This window comes from Pelophylax lessonae (assembly GCF_965119305.1).
Source record: "Pelophylax lessonae genome assembly, chromosome: 6".
NCBI classification, from domain to species: domain Eukaryota; kingdom Metazoa; phylum Chordata; class Amphibia; order Anura; family Ranidae; genus Pelophylax; species Pelophylax lessonae.
The window spans coordinates 319,501,904-319,528,209 of record NC_138773.1 but is presented as its reverse complement, the minus strand read 5'-3'; the positions used below and the strand labels follow the sequence as shown (position 1 = coordinate 319,528,209).

The following is a 26,306-nucleotide window of genomic DNA, read 5'->3' as shown; positions in this document are numbered from 1 at the left end:
GAACAGGCAGCACCCTCAAACCTTCAGAAGTATGAGATGAACCCCAACAACTTGGAAAGGTGGATCTCTCTCACACGTACCAACACAGACTATCCCCCAATTTAACTGATCCCCAAAGGTTTTTGATTAAATAGCGGAATAGAAAATATGATCCCAAAAAAGTGTATGTATATCACACGTACACAACCACACTAGGCCCCAATTACTATTGTTTGTACCCCTAAAAGGCTAGGAGTAGGGGGAGTATGGAACAGGCAGCACCCTCAAACCTTCAGAAGTATGAGATGAACCCCAACAACTTGGAAAGGTGGATCTCTCTCACACGTACCAACACAGACTATCCCCCAATTTAACTGATCCCCAGAGGTTTTTGATTAAATAGCGGAATAGAAAATATGATCCCAAAAAAGTGTATGTATATCACACGTACACAACCACACTAGGCCCCAATTACTATTGTTTGTACCCCTAAAAGGCTAGGAGTAGGGGGAGTATGGAACAGGCAGCACCCTCAAACCTTCAGAAGTATGAGATGAACCCCAACAACTTGGAAAGGTGGATCTCTCTCACACGTACCAACACAGACTATCCCCCAATTTAACTGATCCCCAAAGGTTTTTGATTAAATAGCGGAATAGAAAATATGATCCCAAAAAAGTGTATGTATATCACACGTACACAACCACACTAGGCCCCAATTACTATTGTTTGTACCCCTAAAAGGCTAGGAGTAGGGGGAGTATGGAACAGGCAGCACCCTCAAACCTTCAGAAGTATGAGATGAACCCCAACAACTTGGAAAGGTGGATCTCTCTCACACGTACCAACACAGACTATCCCCCAATTTAACTGATCCCCAAAGGTTTTTGATTAAATAGCGGAATAGAAAATATGATCCCAAAAAAGTGTATGTATATCACACGTACACAACCACACTAGGCCCCAATTACTATTGTTTGTACCCCTAAAAGGCTAGGAGTAGGGGGGAGTATGGAACAGGCAGCACCCTCAAACCTTCAGAAGTATGAGATGAACCCCAACAACTTGGAAAGGTGGATCTCTCTCACACGTACCAACACAGACTATCCCCCAATTTAACTGATCCCCAGAGGTTTTTGATTAAATAGCGGAATAGAAAATATGATCCCAAAAAAGTGTATGTATATCACACGTACACAACCACACTAGGCCCCAATTACTATTGTTTGTACCCCTAAAAGGCTAGGAGTAGGGGGAGTATGGAACAGGCAGCACCCTCAAACCTTCAGAAGTATGAGATGAACCCCAACAACTTGGAAAGGTGGATCTCTCTCACACGTACCAACACAGACTATCCCCCAATTTAACTGATCCCCAAAGGTTTTTGATTAAATAGCGGAATAGAAAATATGATCCCAAAAAAGTGTATGTATATCACACGTACACAACCACACTAGGCCCCAATTACTATTGTTTGTACCCCTAAAAGGCTAGGAGTAGGGGGAGTATGGAACAGGCAGCACCCTCAAACCTTCAGTATGAGATTGTGTTCACTGTACCCCACAAAGATTGAGTTCACTGCACCCCACAATGATTGTGTTCACTGCACCCCACAAAGATTGTGTTCACTGCACCTCACAAAGATTGTGTTCACTGTACCCCCCAAAGATTGTGTTCACTGCACCCCACAAAGATTCTGTTCACTGTACCCCACAAAGATTGTGTTCACTGCACCCCAAAAAGATTGTGTTCACTGCACCCCAAAAAGGATGTTGTTCACTGCACCCCAAAAAGGATGTTGTTCACTCCACCCCAAAAAGATTGTGTTCACTGCACCCCACAAAGATTGTGTTCACTGCACCCCAAAAAGATTGTGTTCACTGCACCCCAAAAATGATTTTGTTCACTGCACCCCAAAAAGGATTTTGTTCACTGCACCCCAAAAAGGATGTTGTTCACTCCACCCCAAAAAGATTGTGTTCACTGCACCCCAAAAAGATTGTGTTCACTGCACCCCACAAAGGATTTTGTTCACTGCACCCCAAAAAGATTGTGTTCACTGCACCCCAAAAAGGATGTTGTTCACTGCACCCCAAAAAGGATTTTGTTCACTGCACCCCAAAAAGATTGTGTTCACTGCACCCCACAAAGGATTTTGTTCACTGCACCCCACAAAGATTGTGTTCACTGCACACCAAAAAGGATTGTGTTCACTGCACCCCAAAAAGATTGTGTTCACTGCAGCCCAAAAAGATTGTGTTCACTGCAGCCCAAAAAGATTGTGTTCACTGCAGCCCAAAAAGATTGTGTTCACTGCAGCTCACACACAGAAAAATGGATGTGGATCACTGACACCTGCCTATCTCCAATCCCACACCACACAGCAATATCGATTGTAGTTTGTAGAACACAGTTTCCCTAAAATTCAGCAGACTCTGTCCCTAACAGGATTGAGAAGAGATCGTAGATCAGGATTGAGTGCAGACCCCACCCCCCACACAGCAATATCGATTGTAGTTTGTAGAAGACACTGACCCTATATAATTCAGCAGACTCTATCCCTAAAATGCCTACAACTCGCCCTGCCTAAACACTCCGACCTGTCCCTCAATTCTATCCGGACACAAATGGTTTTTTCCTGCCTATCTTTCCCTAATCAGCAGCCAGCACGTTGATGTGTGCTCTGTCCCTGAATCTAAGCAGCATAATGACGCCGCTGCGGCTGCCTCGAACTTATAAAGACTTGGTCACATGCTTCAGACGGCCAATCACAGCTACTGAGACATTTGCAGGCATGGCTGGGATGGCTTAAGGCACACCAGTTAAACGATTGTTGATTGGCTGTTGAAAGCCCGCCATGAAAAGAGCGCCAAAGCATGCAAAACCCGGAAATAAAACGACCGAACACGGATTTTTACCCGAACATACAGTAAAGTGTCCGTGTCCGTGTTCGGGTACAAAAAATCCAATTATTCGGTACGAACACGAATAATACAGTCCGTGTTCGCTCAACACTAGACGTGTGCAAATGCGCCTAGGTGTCAGCGCATGCTGGATACTAGCCCGAGCTTGCTTGTGTACTGGTACACATGCATAAACATTAGCTGCACAGGAATGAGCATTAGCTGTATTAGTTTCTTGACTAGCTTTAAAATGATTGGTGTCATACTACTGGCTCTGCCAAGTGGTGATGTTCCTGGATCCATGAAGACACCATCATATATGAGGTCAATTAGCCACAGCTCAGGGGACCCCAAGCAACCTCTGGGGGAATCCTGGTTGAGAAAGGATGTTCTACAGACAAAAACTCTGCATCTGAAATATTTTCATCAAGATTAACAGCTTCCGGAGCGCCCGCCGCAGTTATACTGCGGCAGGGCGGCCCTACTGCGGGAACCGATGTAGGTATACGTCGGTCACGTGCCTGCAGCTAGAGGGCGAGCGCGTGCTGCCGGCGGTGCGCTCCCGTCCCCACTAGTCATTGGGGACTCCGATTGCCACCTGACACCCGCAATTGTTCCCCTCTGAGAGAGAAGGACGGGCAGTTGTTGTAAACACATCTGACCGGTCTTCCCCCTGAAATAATCACAGAGCGCCTGTGAGCCTTCTATGTAGGGAACACTGGTCTCTGTCATCATTTCACAAGCCACGCCCCCATACAGTTCAAAACATGCCCCTAGGTACACTTTTAACCCCTTGATCCCTTACTGTGTTAACCCCTTCTATGCCAGTGTCATTATTACAGTGACAGTGCATATTTTTAGCACTGGTTACTGTAGTAATGTCACTGGTCCCCCCAAAAGTGTAAAAAATGCCAGTTAGGGGTCCGATTTGTCCGCCGCAATGTCGCAGTCCTGCAAAAAAATCGCAGATCGCCGCCATTACTAGTAAAAAAAAAAAAAAACACAATAAAAATCACATAAATCTTTCCTCTAGTTTGTAGACGCGATAACTTTTGCGCAAACCAATCAAAATACGCTTATTGTGATTTTTTTTTTTACCAAAAATATGTGGCAGAAAACAAATTGGCCTAAAATGTTACATTTTGATTTTTAAATTTTTTTTTGGGGAATGTTATATAGCAGAATGTGAAAAATATTGTTTTTATTTTTTCAGAATTGTCCCTCTTTTTTTTGTTTATAGCACAAAAAATAAAAATCGCACAGGTGATCAAATACCACAAAAAGAAAGCTCTGTTTGTGGGGAAAAAGGGACATCAATTTTATTTGGGTACAGCGTCGCACAACTGCGCAATTGTCCGTTAAAGTAACGCAGTGACGAAACGCAAAATATGGCCTGGTCATTAAGGGGGGAAAATCCTTCCGGACCAGAAGTGGTTAAGCAAAAGGACCCCGACGCTGCAAAGCCACCTCGCCATGCCAATTACAAGACGATGACGAGTTTGCCCGCTGACATATGTAATGAAAGGTGCACAGAACTAAGAATACAGTGAATTGCAAATTATTTTTTTACTCAACCTCCTTTACAGCGCAGTCTTGTAGGTCTGCTATACATATTTCATCTTTCTTTGATTAAATTAGAATTTCAATAAGGAATATTAAATGTGTGCGATAATCAGAAAAAAGAAATTGCTGAAATGTTATTTTCTTGCTTAGAAATGTTTCAACAATACTCCATATTTGTGGGTCTATGCCACTTACAGTACGCAGTATTCTAACGCATTTCATCCTGTTCAATACACTCACCGGCAACTTTACTAGGTACACCTTGCTAGTACCAGTTTGGACCCCCTTTTGCCTTCATTCTTGGTGGAATAGATACAACGTTCCTCAGAGATTTTGCTCCATAGTGACATGATAGCATCACGCAGTTGCTGCAGATTTATCGGCTGCACATCCATGATGGGACTTTCCCGTTCCACCACATCCCAAAGGTGCTCTATTGGATGAGATGTGGTGAGTGTGGAGGCCACTGGAGTACAGTGACCTGATCTGGTGAGTGTGGAGGCCACTGGAATACAGTGACCTGATCTGGTGAGTGTGGAGGCCATTGGAATACAGTGACCTGATCTGTTGAGTGTGGAGGCCATTGGAGCACAGTGACCTGATCTGGTGAGTGTGGAGGCCATTGGAGCACAGTGACCTGATCTGGTGAGTGTGGAGGCCATTGGAGCACAGTGACCGGATCTGGTGAGTGTGGAGGCCATTGGAGCACAGTGACCTGACCTGGTGAGTGTGGAGGCCATTGGAGCACAGTGACCTGATCTGGTGAGTGTGGAGGCCATTGGAGTACAGTGACCTGATATGGTGAGGGTGGAGGCCATTGGAGTACAGTGACCTGATCTGGTGAGTGTGGAGGCCATTGGAGTACAGTGACCTGATCTGGTGAGTGTGGAGGCCATTGGAGCACAGTGACCTGATCTGGTGAGTGTGGAGGCCATTGGAGCACAGTGACCTGATCTGGTGAGTGTGGAGGCCATTGGAGTACAGTGACCTGATCTGTCGAGTGTGGAGGCCATTGGAGTACAGTGACCTGATCTGGTGAGTGTGGAGGCCATTGGAGGACAGTGACCAGATCTGGTGAGTGTGGAGGCCATTGGAGTACAGTGACCTGATCTGGTGAGTGTGGAGGCCATTGGAATACAGTGACCTGATCTGGTGAGTGTGGAGGCCATTGGAGTACAGTGACCTGATCTGGTGAGTGTGGAGGCCATTGGAATACAGTGACCTGATCTGGTGAGTGTGGAGGCCATTGGAGTACAGTGACCGGATCTGGTGAGTGTGGAGGCCATTGGAGTACAGTGACCTGATCTGGTGAGTGTGGAGGCCATTGGAGGACAGTGACCTCATTGTCATGGTGAAGAAACCAGTGGTGAGATGATTGGAGCTTTGTGACATGGTGCATTATCCTGCTGGAAGGAGCCATCAGAAGATGGGGACACTGTAGTCATAAAGGGATGGACATGGTCAGCAACAATACTCAGGTAGGCCGTGGTGTTTAAACAAAGCTCAATTGGCACTAAGGGGCCCAAAGTGTGCCAAGAAAATATCCCCCACACCATTACACCATGAGCTTGAACCGGTGATACAAGGCAGGATGGACCCATGCGCCAAATTCTGACCCTACCATCTGAATGTTGCAGCTGAAATCGAGACTCATCAGACCAGGCAAGGTTTTTACAATCTTCTGTTGTCCAATTTTAGTGAGTCTGTGCCAATTGTAGCCTCAGTTTCCTGTTCTTAGCTGACAGGAGTGGCACCCGGTGTGGTCGTCTGTTGCTGCAGTCCATCTGCTTCAAGGTTGGATGAGTTGTGCATTCAGAGATGGTATTCTGCATACCTTGGATGTAACGAGTGGTTATTTGAGTTACTGTTGCCTTTCTATCATCTGGAACCAGTCTGCCCATTCTCCTCTGACCTCTGACATCACAAGGCATTTTATTCCACACAACTGCTGCTCACTGGATATTTTCTCTTTTCCCCACCATTCTCTGTAAACCCGAGAGATGGTTGTGTGGGAAAATCCCAGAAATACTCAGACCGCCTGTCTGGCTCCAACAACCATGCCACCTTCAAAGTCAATTAAATCCCCTTTCTTCCCCATTCTGATGCTCAGTTTGAACCTCATCTTTACCACGTCTAGATGCCTAAATGCATTGAGTTGCTGCCATGTGATTGGCTATTAGCAATTTGTGTTACCAAACAATTGAACAGGTGTACCTAATAAAGTGGCCAGTGAGTGTATTATATCTAAGGTATTTTTTTTTGTCATTACTGCTGTGTGTATATACAAACACTGTGTTGCACTCTTAAAAATACATGTCACATTGCATATTACATTTAAGTAGCCAGGGAGGCCAACTGTGATTAGTGATAAAAAGTCCAAAATAAATCAAATTACGACGAAAAGTCCACTGTGAAGCTTAATGTTCCAGCTACCACCAAACAGATCTGCTTACCAAAAGATTTGGACCTCATCACACAGGAGGTCTCACATCGCTTTATACTGATCACAGAAGGATGGATGGCTCTCTACCCTATGTAGGGTGATGGTAGTCTCACGTGCAAAGAAAGAAAGTAGCGATTTACCAATCAATTTATTTAAAATAAAGGTAAGTACTCACAAGGAAAAAATGGGCAAAACACTTGACAAACACCGCCTGTCCGAGCTGGTGTGATGATGTCCCTGCTTAGCTCCGTCCTTACCTGTTTCGTCCTACAGAATGTCTTCTGTGGGGTGAAATTTAAAATGTACTTCTCAATATAAAATAGCCACACCCGCACAAAGTGAAATAATGAGTATTTTTTTTTTGTACAAATCTGATTCCAAAAAAGTTGGGACGCTGTACAAATTGTGAATAAAAACAGAATGCAATGATGTGGAAGTTTCAAATTTCAATATTTTATTCAGAATACAACATAGATGACATATCAAATGTTTAAACTGAGAAAATGTATCATTTTAAGGGAAAAATAAGTTGATTTTAAATTTCATGGCATCAACACATCTCAAAAAAGTTGGGACAAGGCCATGTTTACCACTGTGTGGCCTCCCCTCTTCTTTTTATAACAGTCTGCAAACGTCTGGGGACTGAGGAGAAGTTGCTGAAGTTTAGGAATAGGAATGTTGTCCCATTCTTGTCTAATACAGGCTTCTAGTTGCTCAACTGTCTTAGGTCTTCTTTGTCGCATCTTCCTCTTTATGATGCGCCAAATGTTTTCTATGGGTGAAAGGTCTGGACTGCAGGCTGGCCATTTCAGTACCCGGATCCTTCTTCTACGCAGCCATGATGTTGTAATTGATGCAGTATGTGGTCTGGCATTGTCATGTTGGAAAATGCAAGGTCTTCCCTGAAAGAGACGACGTCTGGATGGGAGCATATGTTGTTCTAGAACTTGGATATACCTTTCAGCATTGATGGTGCCTTTCCAGATGTGTAAGCTGCCCATGCCACACGCACTCATGCAACCCCATACCATCAGAGATGCAGGCTTCTGAACTGAGCGCTGATAACAACTTGGGTTGTCCTTGTCCTCTTTAGTCCGGATGACATGGCGTCCCAGTTTTCCAAAAAGAACTTCAAATTTTGATGCGTCTGACCACAGAATAGTTTTCCACTTTGCCACAGACCATTATAAATGAGCCTTGGCCCAGAGAAAACGCCTGCGCTTCTGGATAATGTTTAGATTTGGCTTCTTTTTTGGCCTATAGAGTTTTAGCCGGCAACGGCGAATGGCACGGTGGATTGTGTTCACCGACAATGTTTTCTGGAAGTATTCCTGAGCCCATGTTGTGATTTCCATTACAGTAACATTCCTGTATGTGATGCAGTGCCGTCTAAGGGCCCCGAAGATCACCGCCATCCAGTATGGTTTTCCGGCCTTGACACTTATGCACAGAGATTGTTCCAGATTCTCTGAATCTTTGGATGATATTATGCACTGTAGATGATGAGAACTTTAAACTCTTTGCAATTTTTCTCTGAGAAACTCCTTTCTGATATTCTTCCACTATTTTTTGCCGCAGCATTGGGGGAATTGGTGATCCTCTGCCCATCCTGACTTCTGAGAGACACTGCCACTCTGAGAGGCTCTTTTTATACCCGATCATGTTGCCAATTGACCTAATAAGTTGCAAATTGGTCCTCCAGCTGTTCCTTATATGCACATTTAACTTTTCCAGCCATTTATTGCTACCTGTCCCAACTTTTTTGGAATGTGTAGCTCTCATGAAATCCAAAATGAGCCAATATTTGGCATGACATTTCAAAATGTCTCACTTTCAACATTTGATAGGTTATCTATATTATATTGTGAATAAAATATAAGTTAATGAGATTTGTAAATTAGTCCATTCCTTTTTTACTCACAATTTGTACAGTGTCCCAACTTTTTTGGAATTGGGTTGTATGTGTATATATGTGTGTGTATATATATATATATATATATATATATATATATATATATATATATATATATATATATATATATATAAAGTATAAGAAATGATAATAACCCATGTGTGTATATTGAGTGCTGCTTATTATAAGAATAAAATTAAATCTAAAGATCAAACAATCAAAAAGAATTAACTCTCACAATCTAATAACAATGAAATACCTATACACACATACCTATAAATATATAATCTCCATAAAAAAATAATTCAAATGAGGGGCTCAGTGCAGATAAATCCAAAAGTCTAAAATTCAGAATTGAAAATGTGACACCAGAAAAGGAATCGTGCTCTTCCTCTCCATTAAGTTTAGGTGTGCAGCTCACTCTCCAGAAATGCATGACCCCTAATACAGGAAGTCATAAAGTGCCTTGTGTGTCCCCAACTGGCACGTTCTCCCACCGAGCTATGAAATCTATCTCTCTATTCTATCCAACATCCAAAATAGGATCCTGTAAACATTGATAAATGGACACCAGGGTGCACTTTATTGGTGCTCCTGCGCCTATAAAATATTCTGCATCTTTCACTCAATCACATGAAGAGAATGAAAGAGGAACCTGTCATAGCCTAGTATGTTAAATGTAAAGAGTAAAAGGATTAAAAATACACTTACATCAAGTAAAATTGCTCAGTCATTGAAAATGAAAGTAAACATGTTGGTTTGCGTGCCACCTGCCCTCCAAACACCAGAAGTGACGTGTCCCAAAAGTCCCATCCAACGCGTTTCGTGAGCAACGTCTGAAGTCAAATGTACTTCTAACAGTGCAACACATTGTTTGTATATATTTAGCTCAGAAACAACACAATTAATGCTGCTGAAGGGCTATTAAGGCAAAAAAGTCTCTAGCGTATTCCGATTTCATAAGAGTCCATATGGGGGCATTAAAAGTAGGGCAATAGCAGACCACAACACCCGTGGCAGAACCCATGAAGTTAAGCAACTCTGTAAGAACCAAGGGAAATAAGAAGGGTGCCAGATTAAGTGTAGCAGTTAAACACCCAGATTTATTGAAACCACAATAAATTGCCAACTCACATTTATTAGCATGCATGTAAAAGTACTCCATGGCCAGACTCAGGGTTCCCGGTGGTGGAGATTGTCAGTATCCTACAGCAGATGGAGGTGATCGCGGCTGCCCAGGTCTGAGGAAGAAACAGGAAGTCTCAAAATGCATTACCGCCCACCATCCACAGCATCCCGCTTCCCCGCTGATGTCAGTTCTGGCCCGACCCCATCTGTGTTCCAGTCTGGTTTCCACTGGCCAGCCACCTCCCACAGCTCCATCTGCAATGGGATACTAATGGTCTCCACCACGGAGTACCTTGAGTCTGGCCATGGAGTACTTTTACATGCATGGCATTACTTATCAAATGTGACTTGGCAATTTATTTTGGTTTTAATAAATTGAGGTGTTTAAGCGCTACACTTAATCTGGCGCCCCTCTTGTTCCCCTATACTTAATTTAGATTTTTCAGTGTTTAGATATCTGCGAGTGCTGTTGTGTTTATTGATAACTCTGATCACTTTGTTCAGCATGTTTTATTTTTGTACAAAGCGCAGTTTGCTCACATAATAGTTGCTGTGTGGGCAGGGCTTTAAGCTGAAGTTTATTCTGCTTGTATTTTGCCTTCTCTGGTACCTCCCATCCACCTCATTAACATGCTATTGTTTATAATTGTATAAAGCCTCCTGAAAATATCACAGCAACCTCCCCCCCCCCCCATATTCCTCTCAGGAACCCTAAACCCTAATGGAAGCAGTGGATTGGCTCTTAGGAGGAGTAATGCAAATATAACAATTTCTTTAAGGGTAGGTGTCAGTCTGGAGGATTCGGCGTCCCTAGGTCCTAGGCAAGCTGCATTTGTATACAGACCACCTTAGGTAATGCCTACATGTGTTTCATAACCTCCATAATTAAAAGAACTGAAGTCCAATGAATGAAAGGGGCAACTGTACAACTGTGCAAGACTGAAGGGAAGGCCGAGTTCTGCTTTAATGGAAATCTGCTGTCCTTTTCTTCTATCCAGAGACTGCTGCACCTTATTGAAATCTCTTGAACTTCAACAACATTTTGGGGACTTGAAGCTCCCAATTCTTATTGGTCAATATGCTCTTTAACACAAATGATGGTCATATCTAAGCTTAAAGCCCTTGTTTCCTGTCTTACAGATAACCCCGGGCTGGACCCAGAAGTCTTCAGAGCAAATTCATTTGGTTTTGTCGGTTGCCTCTCTTCCGTCCAGTACAACCAAGTGGCTCCCCTGAAAGCAGCTCTCCGACACCCCAGCACAGCCCCAGTCACTGTTGTCGGGCCATTGTCGGAATGTAACTGTAGCTCCATCACGGAGAGTGATCTCAGCACCGTTACCACGACATACTCATCCGCAGGTAAGTACTAGATTACCATGACTTCTGTTGTACCCTCAAACTGATCCAAATTTGTAGAGATTAGAGTGGTGTATGTCAATGCCTATCCACAAAAATCAGCTGTTGTACTGTAGGGGAAGAAGGTCATCCATTGATATTGCAACAGGGGTCAGGTTCACAAACCAGTAGCCTATAGCAGTAGAGAGGCTCCCACTGACCAGCTGGATAAGTATACAAACAGGTCAGCCTGACGGGCTCGCCTGAGGTGTGGGGTCTAAGCACTAACCAGCATTCACCAGAGCTCTTGATGGTGGAGGTGGGTTTTGCTGCATGTTAGTACCAGGTCGTGGTCCTCAGAATCACCCCACTTGGAGGTGAGCAAGAGGTCCAGTAGCAGATATAACATGTAGGGATCAAGTGGAAGCATAGTCAGTAAATAAGCCAAAGGTCGGTAACAAGTGGTTGCAGGTTGGGATCAAATGGAAGTGTAGTCAAGGAACAAGCTAAAGGTTGGTAACGAGTGGTAGCTAAGATAGGGATGGCAGGAGGAGTGACAAGAGCGAGATATTGACTGGAAAATGGAAAACGGGAAGTGCAAAGGTTTAAATAGGACGTTCATTGAAGGAGAAAAGAGTTCAATGTTCAAGAGAAACAAGAAACAAGGCAGTGTTGTCTAAGGAATCATACAGGGAGCTGTCCAGTATCAGAAGCGACTTAGCAAGAAGAGATACACAGTAGAGGTTGCAGGTTTAGACCTAGGTCCTGACCAATGTCTCCCTGAATGGCTATGAAGAAAAAAATTACCAGTCCTGATGTCCAAACTGCAAAACGTTGACCTCAGCAGTCAGTAGTGCATTGATTTATAAAAGGCCTGCAATTGCAGTCTCTTGTTACATTTTCCCAGACTCTGTGTCCTGCACCATGTCTCCAATTTCCAACCATACCTGTAGAATGTCCACAGTCGCTGACCATCTATTGTGGTGTGTTCACAGACAGTCTTCACTAGTATTACATATAATGCATATAATGAACATTATGTGCGGCCCTTTAATGATGTTAAGGGTTGTAGTTGAGGCCCCCTATGCCTCATAGTTGACAATCACTGTTTTAAAGGCAACTCTACTAGGGCATTTCGTGTATCCTGGGTTTTCCGTCATCAAGCGTCAGTGACGCAGGTTTGCAAGGCAGCCACCTGATCGTCGGTGTACACTTGTACACAGTTTTTTGTAAAGTGGATGTGTTGGCATTTGCGGATGCTGCTTTTTGCCGCAAGATTTTGCTGGCTGCTGTTTAGAGGACCTGGTCCTCTTTGAGAGTGTATTGTTTTTTCAGGTGAGCTTCAGTTGTTTATGGTTGAGCTCCATGTTACCTGGTTGGCTATGATTAGCCTTGGGAATTGTTTTCTGCTATTTCCCACATCTCATGTTTGACACTGCTTTGGGACGTCCCAATGGTGAAGAAGAATCAGGAGCTGTGCCCGTCAATGAACGAAAGAGAAAATCTGATTTTTGACTTGCCGTAAAATCCATTTCTCTGATGTTCATTGACGGACACAGCACCCACCCCTCTGTTGAGTTGGCTTTCTTCTGACACTGCTTGTAACAAAATCGAGTACCTATAGCTGATAGGGGATGTATAACCCCCGGGACTGCCTGTAGGTGTAGTCAAGCTTTTTCCTGCCTAGTGTCCTACTCCTGTAGGGGGCAGTATAACCCAATAGTCAAGAAGAATCAGGAGCTGTGTCCGTCAATGAACATCAGAGAAATGGATTTTACGGTGTTAAAAATCCATTTTTTTTCCTTTCTGCTATAAAACAATCCCCATAAAAAAATGTAATTTCTTTATCAGTTTAGGCCAATATATATTCTGCTACATATTTTTGGTAAAAAAAATCCCAAGAAGCGTATATAGATTGGTTTGCGCAAATGTTACAGCGTCTACAAACTATGGGATATATTTATTTACTTAATATTATTATTTTAACTAGTAATGGTGGAGATCAGCGACTTACAGCGGGAACTGCGATATTGCTGTGGACAAACCAGTGACTAACTGACACTTTTGACACTTTTTGAGGACCAGTGACACTAATACAGTGATCAGGGCTAAAAAGTATGTACTGTCACTGTACTAATGACACTGGCTTGGAAGGGGTTAACATCAGGGGCAATCAAAAGGGTTAAATGTGTGCCTAACCAGTGTTTATGTACTGTGTGGGAGGTGCTTTTACTAAGAGAAGGCATAGAGCCATGTCCTTTCTATGCAGGAACACAGGAAATATGCCTTCCCTACTGATAAATTGCCGTTCTATCTGTGTACTGAACAATCGGTGGGTGCTGGTGGACATTGAACCCGCAGTACCCATCACTGGGCTCAAGCTGTGTGTGAGCCCCTGGCAGCGCGCATGCACGCACCAGACCCGTAAGTGTCGGATCATGTACTAGGTATGTGATCCGGCCCAGCTGCGCCACTTTGCCGCAAGGTGACAGGTGCTCTTTATGGTGCCAACTGGGAAACGGATGTCTTTACCCAGTTCACTAACAACCAATGGACCCGAGCCCTGAATTCTGTATACAAGGTATCCAGCTGTGTTGAACACTGGGAGTTAATGCATATATTCACCTAGCAGTGGTATTTAACACCCCTTAAACTTGCCAAACTATATACCTCCTAGTCCTCTTAATGCTTTGAGGGGGCGTGGTTCCATAGGTTGATGCATATTTATGGTGCTGCAAACATCTACAGATGTTAACAACCACCCTTGTGATAACTTTGACCATGTGACAGGTATTCTTTATGGAGACATCAGGGGTCTATTAGACCCCTGATACCTCCCCTACCTTTCAAAGCAGCAAACCAAGCACAGAACAACGCTTGATTTACAGAAGATGTCCGGCGCAGCTGCACCACTTTGCCGCCATATATCTAAGTTATACAGTCGACAAGTGGTTAACACACTAGAGTACAGATACCATTTACCAATGCTTACATTTTGTAACGTTATGTTTAAATCCAGGTATGATAAATGTAGCCCAGCCCGCGGCACAGCGATACAATGGACAGTTCTGATAATCGGCAGTTGCCATCGTTATTGAGAGACGGGTCCTGCTAAAGTGGTTTTATGAGAGTGGGAAGAGGCTGGAAGTGGGGGGGGGGGGGGGTGTGATATGGGTAATACAGCTGGCAGGGAATCTGAAGAGGTTACTCGGTGAAAGACACAGCGAAATAATTATGCAGAAATATGCTGTACATCGCTAATTACTCCGACAGATAGAAATCTCGTAGAGCGGCAGGCTAGGATTTTGCGGGGCCGCGGTGAAGGGGAAGGAATTTGTGACTGCAATATCTAAACACGCCGACGTGTCCGACCTGTTGTCTGTCAAAGGAAATCTCCAGGGAGTGTAAATGCCGATATTACAAAAACTTATAGTATCAGATTATATACACGCGCCATTTTTTTTTTTTCATGAGCTCCGGAATTTTCTGTACTGAAGATGAAATATCCAACTTCAGCAAACATCCAGCAGGATGTGGGCAGGGCCTCTACTGGATTTGTGTCCACAGAGGTGGACTTCTAATCCAGTGGTGGTCAACTGGATTGACCTTAAGTGCAGCACCCAACATTTCGAGTGGGCCACACGATAGCCCATTAACATGCATTGCATCAAGCTGGGCAGCCTGATCAAAATCAATAGGCTGTAGTGCACCTCCATGCCGGCTGCATTTTTTTTTTACAGGGTACCACAATTCTCACTGAAGTAAAGGTGTGAGTAAAATAACCCCAGCATCCATGTCAGTGGATACAAAAATAACCCCAAGCCTTAGCTGCAATGACCACAATAATAACTCCCAGTGATAGTGTCAGTGATAGCAACCAAAACCCACAGCACAGGTGTTAGTTGCTGTAATAATAACTCAAAGCATTGATGCCAGAGGCTGTAATAATAGCCCCTATCATTGATGTTAGTGGCCACAATCAAAATCCCCAAAGTTGATGTCAGTGGCCACAGTAATAACCCTCAGCATTGGTGTCAGTGCCCAATAATATCTCCAAACTTTGGTGTTAGGGGGCTGCAATAATAACCCACAATATTGGCTTGAGGGGTCATAATAATAAACCCCAATATTGGCTTCAGGGGTCATAATAATAACTCTCAGTATTGGTGTCAATGGTCGCAAAGTTAATCCCCAACATTGGTGTCAATGGCTGCAATAATGACCCCCAGCATTGGTATCAGTGGCCACAAAGGTAACTCCCAACATTGGTGTTAGTGGCTGTAATATTAATCCTTAAATTTCGGCTTGAGGGGTCATAATAATAACCCCCCAATATTGGCTTCAAGGGTCGTAATAATAACTCTCAGTATTGGTGTCAAGGGTCTCAAAGTTAATCCCCAACATTGGTGTCAATGGCTGCAATAATGACCCCCAGCATTTGTATCAGTGGCCACAAAGGTAACTCCCAACATTGGTGTCAGTGGCTGTAATATTAATCCTCAATTTTGGCTTGAGGGGTCATAATAATAAACCCCAATATTGGCTTCAGGGGTCGTAATAATAACTCTTAGTATTGGTGTCAATGGTCACAAAGTTAATCCCCAACATTGGTGTCAATGGCTGCAATAATGACCCCCAGCATTGGTATCAGTGGCCACAAAGGTAACCCCCAACATTGGTGTCAGTGGCTGCAATAATAACCCCCAGCAAGTAGTCCTCTTAATGCTGGGAGGAGGTGTGGTTCTATAGGTTGATGCATATTTATGGCGCTGCAAACATCTACAGATGTTAACAAGCACCCTTGTGACAGCTTAGGGCAGGTGACCAGTATTCTTTATGGAGACATCAGGGATCTATTAGATCTCCCCTACCTTACAGAGCAGCAAACCAAGCACAGAACAACGCTTGGTTTACGGAAGTGCTGGATGCTCGGGGCAGCTGCACCACTTTGCCGCCATATATCTAAGTTATACGGTAGGCAAGCGGTTATCACACTAGATTACAGATACCATTTACCAATGCTTACATTTTGTAGTGATATGTTTAAATCCAAGTATTATAAATGTAGCCCAGCCGTGGTACAGCGATACGATAGACAGTTCTGATAAATAATAACCCCGGCAAGTGGTTACAAGTTTAACCCCAACATTGGGTCCATGGCCCCAAAATAACCCCCAAAATTGATGTTACTGGCTACAATAATGACCCCCAGCATTGGTGTTAGTGGCTGCAATAATGACCCCCAGCATTGGTGTTAGTGGCTGCAATAATGACCCCCAGCATTGGTGTTAGTGGCTGCAATATTAATTCCCAACATTGATGTCAGTGGCCACAATAATAACCCCCAGCAAGTGGTAATAAAATGAACCCCCAACATTGGTGTCATTGGCTGCAAAAATAACCCCCAGCAAGTAGTAACAAAATTACCCCCAACATTGATGTCAGTGGCCACAAAATTAACCCCCAGCATTGGTGTTAGTGGCTGCAATAATGACCCCCAGCATTGGTGTTAGTGGCTGCAATAATGACCCCCAGCATTGGTGTTAGTGGCTGCAATAATGACCCCCAGCATTGGTGTTAGTGGCTGCAATATTAATTCCCAACATTGATGTCAGTGGCCACAAAATTAACCCCCAACATTGGTGTTACTGGCTGCAATTATGACCCCCAGAATTGGTGTTAGTGGCTGCAATATTAATCCCTGACATTGATGTCAGTGACCACAATAATAACCCCCAGCAAGTGGTAATAAAATGAACCCCCAACATTGGTGTCAGTGGCCGCAATAACAACAACCAACTATATTGGTGTCAGCGGCTGCAATAATGACCCCCAGCATTGGTGTCAGTGGCCGCACAGTTAACCCCCAACACTGGTGTTAGTGGACATAATAACTCCCATCATTGTTAGTGGCCGCAATGAAATCCACCAGCATTGGTGTCAGAGACCACAATAATAACCCCCAGCATTGACGTCAGTGGAAACAATATTAACCCCAGCATTGGTGTTAATGACTACAATAAACCCAGCATTGTCCTTGGTGTCAATAAATGTGATAATAACCGGCAGCACTGGTGTCACCCTAATTTACTAGAAGAAAATTGGACAACTTAGACCCTATATCTAGGATCCTTTCCAGGCACAAAAGGATGGATTGGAGAGTATGCAAACCCCACAGTATACCTAAACCTCATACAAATCACAGCTAGTGCTAACTAATCTGTATTTTAAATGACAGCTCACACAATGAATATATTTGCTAATCTCTTTGTTATAGATCCCTTTGGAAAGACGGATGACCGAGAACCTCTGACAGATGAAGAAGTGAAAAGCGGTCCGGCTGTTATTGGAGGTTATATTTATTTATATGTTTTATGTCTCTGTGAGCTTTAGTGTGATTTTGCTAGTAGCTTACTAATTTTGGCACTACAAAATTTACCTCCCTCAAAAAAAAAAAAAAAACTCAAAACAACTAAATGTATAACCTTAAAACTGTCACCCCCACCCTCACCCAAAAGGTAACGCAACAATAAATCTGTGGCAAACACCCAGCACTAAAGTGTTTGAGCCAAATTCAAAAATCAACCTAGCACCTGGGGTCTCAGTACAGTGTGAATGAAGCCCCGAGGTCCTTGTAGGCTTCCCTACTTAACAATGAGTACCTGTATAAAAACTGAACGGTAGGCCACCAGCCACAAAAACACTGATTCAGGGACAATGGCATCATTAGTCACAGATACAACCATGAACAATCCACAGCTGACTGTCACTTAACTCCACCAAATAAAGGTAGCCATACCCAAGACCCTACCAATGTACATTTTGAGGTTGGGAGGTTTTCCCAATGCCAGCTCTTCCAACTGAAGACTTCCTAGGACCTTCCTATCGGCCATCCCCTGAAGGCTCTCCTGTTGTTGCCTGACTCATCAATCTGGTAAGTACCCCTCTATTCCTAATTACTTTACCCTACAGAAAAAAAACACTCTAATACCAAACCCCTTTTGACCCAGTCATGTTGGCCCTGTGTCCATGCTTCTCTGTTCTTACTCCAGGCTTAACTTCTCTTCTGGGAATCCTTTAACACCACCATCTAAAACTGTCAACTTATCTGCCACCTGGGGTCTCAGTCCATGCTCTAGAGCAGGGGTCCTCAAACTACGGCCCTCCAGCTGTTGCAAAACTACACATCCCATGAGGCATTGTAAAACACCGACATTCACAGACATGACTAGGCATGATGGGAAGTGTAGTCCCTGAACAACTGGAGAGCCATAGTTTGAAGACCCCTGCACTAGATGTATATGTATTTTTCAGAAAGACACTTTGAAGTTGAATTACTAAAGTACCATATTTTCCGACGTATAAGAGGACTGGGCGTATAAGGCGAACCCCCTAATTTTCAAGTTAAAACATAGGTTTTGGGCTATACTCGCTGTATAAGACTACCCCCCCTTCCGAAGCAAAGCAACACCATTGAAAAACATCAGATTTCTCATAGATCTCCAAGGTACCCCAAGTACAGTATTACCAGTAGATGTTATCTCAAGATGCTGGCTGTGCTGGAATCCTGTACCGGTATACCGCATGTACCGTAGCTTCGGCTACATATAATGTACCGCGCTGAGCCAATCACAGTGAGTGATGATGTATTCTATTATTGAATGCAAAGCTTGCTCGGATTGGCAGAGTCAGAGAGGCGGGCTGATGTTACTCCGCCAATCCGAGCAGGCTTTACATTCTATAATAGAATACATCGCTCTCCCTGATTGGCTCAGTGTGGTACACTGTATGTAGCCGAAGCTACGGTACATACGGTATACCGGTACAGGATTCCCACACAGCCAGCGTCTTCAGAGATTACATCTACCGGTAATACTTATACTTAGGTTACCTTGGAGATATTATATTTGGCGTATAAGACAACCCCCCATTTTTGGAGGATTTTTTGGAGGTTCAAAAGTAGTCTTATACGCCAGAAAATAAAGTAGTAGGAATTGTTCACCTAAGTGAAAGTTCAAAATGAAACATCAGCCCCACTGTAATGTTTTTGAACTCCAATGATACATCAGTTCTTGAGGGTTCTAGAACAATTTACTGATAGTTGGGGTTCCTAAACAAAGACATGGTGATGTTTCCTGTTCAAGGATATGCACTGACGCTTGGGACCCCAGAACATTAAAGTGTATACAGTACTTAGCCAGAACAAAAAAAGAGCGACGATTTTGAAAAAAAACGCCATATTTTTTTACTTTCTGCTATAAACATTCCCAATAAAAAAAAATTTTAAATTTAAATTTTTTATCAGTTTAGGGCAATTTGTATTCGGCTACATATTTTTGGTAAAAAAAATCCCAAAAAGCGTATTTTAATTGGTTTGCGCAAAAGTTATAGCGTTTACAAGCTACGGGATAGATTTGCAGACATTTTATTTATTTATTTTTATTGGTAATGGCGGCGATCTGCAATTTTTAGCTGGACTGCGACATTGCAGCAGACAGATCGGACCCTTAACTGACATTTTTGACACTTTTTGGAGACCAGTGACACTAATATAGTAATCAGTGCTAAATAATATGCACTGTTACTATATACTTACCTACTTATAAATGACACTGGCAGGGAAGAGGTTAATATTGGGGGTGATCTTGCTCACTGTGGGGATGGGGATGGTTCTGTGACAGGCACAGAGAGATCGGGGTTTCAGCTTAGCTGCCTGTCTGACAGAAGATCCGCCTGCTTTGTTTACATAAGCAGGCAGGTCTTCTCTCCGTTTCTCGGACGATCGCGGGAGGGAAGCGGCGATCGCCGCTGCTCCTCCCGCGGCCCGCCTCACGCTGTGTCTAAACACAGCGGGAGCGTGGCTCCGGCGGCGCGCGTGCGCGGTCAAAATCGCATGCACTCCAGTCATATAGTACACAGCAAAATTTTAAAAAGCACCCCCCCCCCTCCAGAACCATAGCAGGTCACATGCCCTCAACATGAAGGGGGTGCTCTTGGGCAGGGTGCATGGAGACAAGAGCCTCTTCCCGGCAACCCTGGGCTGTGGTTGTTGAGGTATGCGGGTGGGGGGGCTTATCGGAATCCGAAGACTGATGCAATGACACGGGCCCTTTATACATTGGGTCCAAGATCGCTCTCACATTTTGGTGTTCCATCAACAACAATCTTACTCATAATGAGGTTGATTTACTGAAGGCAAAAAGCTAGTTAATCCCCATTAAAAAAGCTCCGGGTGGAGCAAAATGCATTTGGGGCGTGGCTTGGCGGGAGCCCAGGCTGAAGTTGTCTCTCTCATAGGACTCCATGAATGTGCGGCACCAGGGATCTTTCCTCTCTTCCAGCTACTTCACTTTGCAAGGGAAGTATTTTGTAAGAGGACATTTCTCCCAGAACTTAATGAATGAGGTACAATTTTACTTTGTAAAGAATACCCAATTCTCTACAAAGAAAAAAAAACAACAAAAAACAGCATTTTGGCTTGGACATAATTGGATGATGGGATTTACCTTTAACTCAATAGTGACCAGAGGTCATTGATGCCTCTATGCCCAAGCCAAATCCAACAGCATTAACATGCATTGGTTAACCACTTCTGGACCGGAAGGATTTGCCCCCTTAATGACCAGGCCATATTTTGCGATTCGGCACTGCATTATTTTAACGGACAATTGCGCAGTAGTGTGACGCTGTACCCAAATAAAATTGATGTTTTTTTTTTCTTACAAATAGAGCTTTCTTTTGGTGGTATTTGATCACCTGTAAAAATCAAAATTTTTTAACATTTCTGGCCAATTTGTTTTCTGGTACACATTTTTGGTACAGAAAAAAAAAATCGCAATGATTGGTTTGCGCAAAAGTTATTGCGTATACTACGGGAAAGATTTATGTCATTTTTATTGTTTTTTTTTTTTTTTTTTTACTAGTAATGGCAGCGATCTACGATTTTTTGCAGGACTGCAACATTGTGGCGGACAGATCGGACCCCTAACTGACATTTTTGACACTTTTGGGGGGACCAGTGACATTACTACAGTAATCAGTGCTAAAAATATGCACTGTTGTAATGATAACATTGGCAGGGAAGGAGTTAACACAGTAAGTGATCAAGGGGTTATATGTGTACCTAGGGGAGTGTTTCTAACTGTATGGGGGTTGGGCTTGTGAAATGATCATAGAGATCTGTGATCCTATATAGAAGGATCAGATGGGCTCTGTGATCATTCCAGAGAGAGGAACGGTCGGCTGTCTTTACAACATTTGACTGTTCTTTTCTCTCGGCGGGGAGCGATCGCGGGTGTCAGACAGCAATCAGAGCCACCTGCTCTGTGCATCGGGGTCCCCGCTGACGAGTGGGGGCGCGCTCGCCCCCTAGCTGCAGGCGTGCGACCGACGTATACCTACGTCGGTTTGCACCGCACTGCCGCAGTAAAAAGGCGGCGGGCAGTCGGGAAGTGGTTAACTTGAAAAATAATCATATACCTAATTTGTATACCTAAATATTTTTTAACCACTTGCCGACCAGCCGTCGCAGTTATACGCCTACCACCCGCTGTGAGTTCCCACTCCTGCGGTCTCCTGGGGTATGTAATGTGGGCAGGGATACGTCCTTCTCGCCCAGGAAAGAATAGCGGGGGGGGGGACGAGGTGACGAGGTCAGGACTAAAAGAAAAAAAAAATTAGTTGAGGGTCAAAAAAATACCAAATTAAATTGCAAAGGGTAGCAGTAGTGCACAAAGCCTTAGTCGATTTGGGGGGGGGGGGGGGCGGTTGTGGTGGCGCACTGCTTTAAGTTCTAATTGCTTCCTATTTAAAACATAAGGCTTTGCTTTAAAATTTTGGATGGCATGTACCTTTAGAAGATATTGCAAACATTTTGTTTTATATTCTGTTTCTTTTATCATAATACATTTATAGCCCCACTCCCACGCGATCCACCAGAATCTTAAACACACTTATATATCTCGTTAATGGCCTTTGTTCTAGGCTGGAAGTTTCACTGAACGTCTTATCTTTCCTCATAGCCGGTGACAACCCATCTATCACCGTTTCTTACCTTATCAACCCCTCAGCCTTCTCCCAGCCACTGTAGTGAGAAGGTCATAACTGCCTGTAGTAAATTAATTCCTGTGCACATCAGCAGGGATGGCAGCTGCCAAGTTCTTCACCGAGTCCTGGTGCCATCAGCAATCACTCAGGGTTCTCGAGAACCATTAATATTCCAGAGGTTGGTGTCAGTCCTATTGGAAAGCTGTCAATGAAGTCACAGTTTGGCCAGGTATTTGATTGCCTATATGAACCTACAAAGCTCACAGATTTAGTTTTAAAAACAATAACATTTTTCATAGGAGAATTACGTTTCTGGACTTAAGGCTTTATGGGATGCAGTCATTAAAGGAGAAGTAGGGTCAAAGTTCTTTTGGCCTTACTTCTCCTGTAGACCACAGGAGTGCATTTGTTCTGCACTCCGGTGCCCCGTGTTCAACTGACAACGAGCTAATGTCCACTGTTGGCTGTAATATCCCTTATGAAATTCAAAATGTAAAATCTGCCTAATTTGTTTGTGATAGGGCAAGGCCGGTGATGGCAAACCTTGGCACCCCAGATGTTTTGGAACTACATTTCCAATGATGCTCAACTACACTGCAGAGTGCATGGACATCATGGGAAGTGTAGTTCCAAAACATATGGGGTGCCAAGGTTCCCCATCACTGGGCTAGGTCAGTAGAAGTTAAAACTGGTCTTGATGGATCTACCATAAACTTTGTTCGGCACTCCGGTGCCCCATATTCAACTGACAATGGGCTAATGTCCACTGTTGGCTGTAATATCCCTTATAAAATTCAAAATGTAAAATCTGCTTAATTTGTTTGTGATAGGGCTAGGCCAGTGATGGCAAACCTTGGCACCCCAGATGTTTTTGAACTACATTTCCCATGATGCTCAACTACACTGCAGAGTGCATGAACATCATGGGAAGTGTAGTTCCAAAACATATGGGGTGCCAAGGTTCCCCATCACTGGGCTAGGCCAATAGAAGTTAAAACTGGCTTTGATGGATCTACCGTAACAATATTTTTCCGTCAAAGAAGCAGATTGATGATTGACACATAATATGGATGGACCCTGTTCTGGTCCTAGCCTCAGCTGGCTGTCTTTAGCACCATCAGGAGATGCTAGTCTTCATCAAGCTTCATCATGGGTCTCTTAGTCAACTGATAATGCCCTAAAGAGGGGGGGGGGGCTTTTTCCCCTGAAATGTGTTGGCTGTATCTGATGCTCCTGTTTAAAAAAAAAGTCCTTTAAGTGAGACAAACTTTTGTACCAGATGCTCCTTCGTACACATCCAAAAATTTAAAGTATGGGAATTGCTGTTTTGTTTTGGTGGTTTTTCTTTTTATAATATAAAGGGTATTCGTTGAGAGCCTTATACCTTCCTTTTAGCAGCCATTTATTGCTGTATACGAACAAAAAATGGTATCTATAGAATGTTTTTTTTATGATATATTTGTGTATTTTTACCCTATCTACATTGTGATATTCACCAGTGTGCTTTTGTATTATACTCCCTATATTGTGATGAGGTCTTCGCATCCCTAGGGCTGCTGTGTGATTCCCTTTCCCTTTTCCCTTTGGCCATTTTGCCCGATCTCCATTTTTTATATATTTTTTTGTGTCCTTTATCATGTCTTCATTTCGTTCCTTGTTCCGCTCTGTTCCCGCCCCCCTCCCGGGCTTCAAATAGCTCCTGGTTGCCTGGTGACTTGACAAAGCGCATGCGCGTGAAACATGTAGTCACGGCAACCATAAGCTTGCGTTCCATGTTCCACATCCGGTCAGCGTTCCATCTGTACTTCGGTCGTCACTTCCAGTGACGCAGCCAAGGGGACACTTCCGGCATCAGCCACAGGTCCGGTGTACAGCCTGTGTTGCAGCCGCACACAGCATCTGCACGGTAACACCTGTCCACATTGGTGTTCCCTCGGACCCCCCGTATTCAATCTCCTCCATTACCCCCAGCTTTGGGCCATCCTGCTCCATGATTCTAAGATGTGGCACCCCCATAGCACCCCAAGTGATGCCGAAGACTTCAGGACCGGTTTGTTTTTAACCCCTATCATTATTAATAAACTTCCATGATACCCTTTTGTCAACACTTACTTTTAGGGTCGATTCACACTAGCGCGACTTGCCAGGCGACTTGGTCGCCTGACAAGTCGCGGTCGGTCGCCTGCCATTGATTAGCACAGGACCCGTTCTAATAGGAGCGACACAAGTCGCTCCGACTTAGAAAAAGGGTCCTGTACTACTTTGAGGCGACCTGGAGGCGACTTGCATTGACTTCAATTATATGAAGTCCGTGCAAGTCGCGCCGAGGTCGCGTTGCAGGCTGTGCACCGCAACTTCACAGGTCTCCCCAGCAAGTCGTGTCGCCCCTGTCTGAATGGGCTCTTAGTGTCTTGACCTATGGGACATGGCCATTTATTACACTGTAGCGCGCCATCCCTCCTTCCAGCAAACTCCATTTATTGCTGTATGTATCCCATTTAGGGAGATGAACTCCCTTCAAGGGGCATGATTAGGGATGTGCTTGGGTTCCGCTTTTGGTTTAGTCGGAACCCATGTTCGGCCAAACCTGAAAGTTAGCTGTCAGTGCTGGGCCAATGATATGCGGGCTGGGATTCCCCACCCCACAGCTGCATGTACACAAAGGAGCAGGGATGCTCATGACATCATCGACCTAATATGACCGCCATGTTATTGACCTAATATGGCCACAGACACTACCCTTTTTTGGAACCAAATGATCTGGGATCCAAAGTCCTCAAAACCGAAAACCCTGTTTTGGTTCCAATGCTGTCAAAAACTAAAAATGTATGATGACTGTATTTATGCGTTAGCAAATACTAAGGCCATGCAATGATATATATAATTCTCTTTTTTCCTTTGTAGGTGTGATAGCGATAACAATATTCATCATTTTTTGCATTGCGGCAATAATGATCAAGATCCTCTACCAACATAAAAAGACACACGGCAAAAGCCAACCTAAGGAGAAAGAGTATTCCGGAAACATGGACTATCCCTACCGAAACGAGATGGACTTACAAAACACAGTGAGCGAGTGCAAAAAGGAGTATTTTATTTAATAGACTGGATTTCTATAGTATTATTTTCTCCTATTTTTTTGGGCTCTTTTTAGCTGATTCTTAACAGCCTTTTTCTTGGAAAAGAAAAATACCCGACACAGGAGTGGACTTTGCTTCCTTCTCATCAACATCGTTGTGGCTATTTTGGCTGTTTAAGCAGATTGCCCTCTTACAATCAGATCCACCTGTGAGCATGGTTTCTTATTCAGGTTTTTACGGTCTTAGAATTGAATCACCTTCGGACTTGGTTTGTGGTTCATATGGTCTATTCAATGCAATCTCCTAAATATGTGCCTCACAGTCTTCAAGAATCGAGTCTGCAACTGCTGTTACGAAGCAACCCATACACGAGGTTCCAGCACCAATTATGGATTTTCCTTTTGCATTGGGACGCCCAAAAATATAGTGCCCTGTGGATGTCTACAGAGACCCTACCAATGGCCAGTGATAATTGTGGCAAATGTTGTAAGCGCAATGATGCGACCTGAAAATGGTTTGGACCAAAAATCCTTCTGCAACCTGGCACTGAGGAAAACAATATATTGCCCAATGTGGTATAATATTTCACTCATACACTTAGGCAAATAGATACATAATATTTAGGAAATGTAAGCTGTGTAGTCCAGACTAGATTTTTAAATCAAAAATCTTATTTTCTAGCAACGGTAAGTCGTTCTAAAGAAAAAAAAAAGACTTTTCAGAGTTTTTGTTCCCAGTAATTATGATATAATCAAGCAGATAGCCATGAAAAGACCTTTCTGCTTCACAAAGTATTAAAAAGGGAGGCCAAATTGGTTGACCTTCAAGAAGGTGAATGAGCCAGTGGTAAATGCCCAAGGCACTTCTATAGCTGTTTCATTGAGGTCATTGATGCGTGTCAGCCATTGGCCCTGGTT

At 43.7% G+C, this 26,306-nt stretch overlaps 1 protein-coding gene across 1 annotated transcript in view; it reads left to right on the top strand.

Annotated features, from left to right (window-relative positions):
• The window catches only part of LOC309557562 (contactin-associated protein-like 5), a 691,665-nt gene extending 666,155 nt beyond the window's left edge, over positions 1-25,510 (top strand). The window contains exons 22-24 of the mRNA XM_082260344.1: positions 11,069-11,287; positions 17,541-17,615; positions 25,214-25,510. Coding sequence (XP_082116470.1) covers positions 11,069-11,287; positions 17,541-17,615; positions 25,214-25,410 — 491 coding nt within the window. The 3' untranslated portion in view covers positions 25,411-25,510. The remainder of the gene's footprint in view (positions 1-11,068; positions 11,288-17,540; positions 17,616-25,213) is intronic.
• Positions 25,511-26,306: the final 796 nt, after the last annotated feature.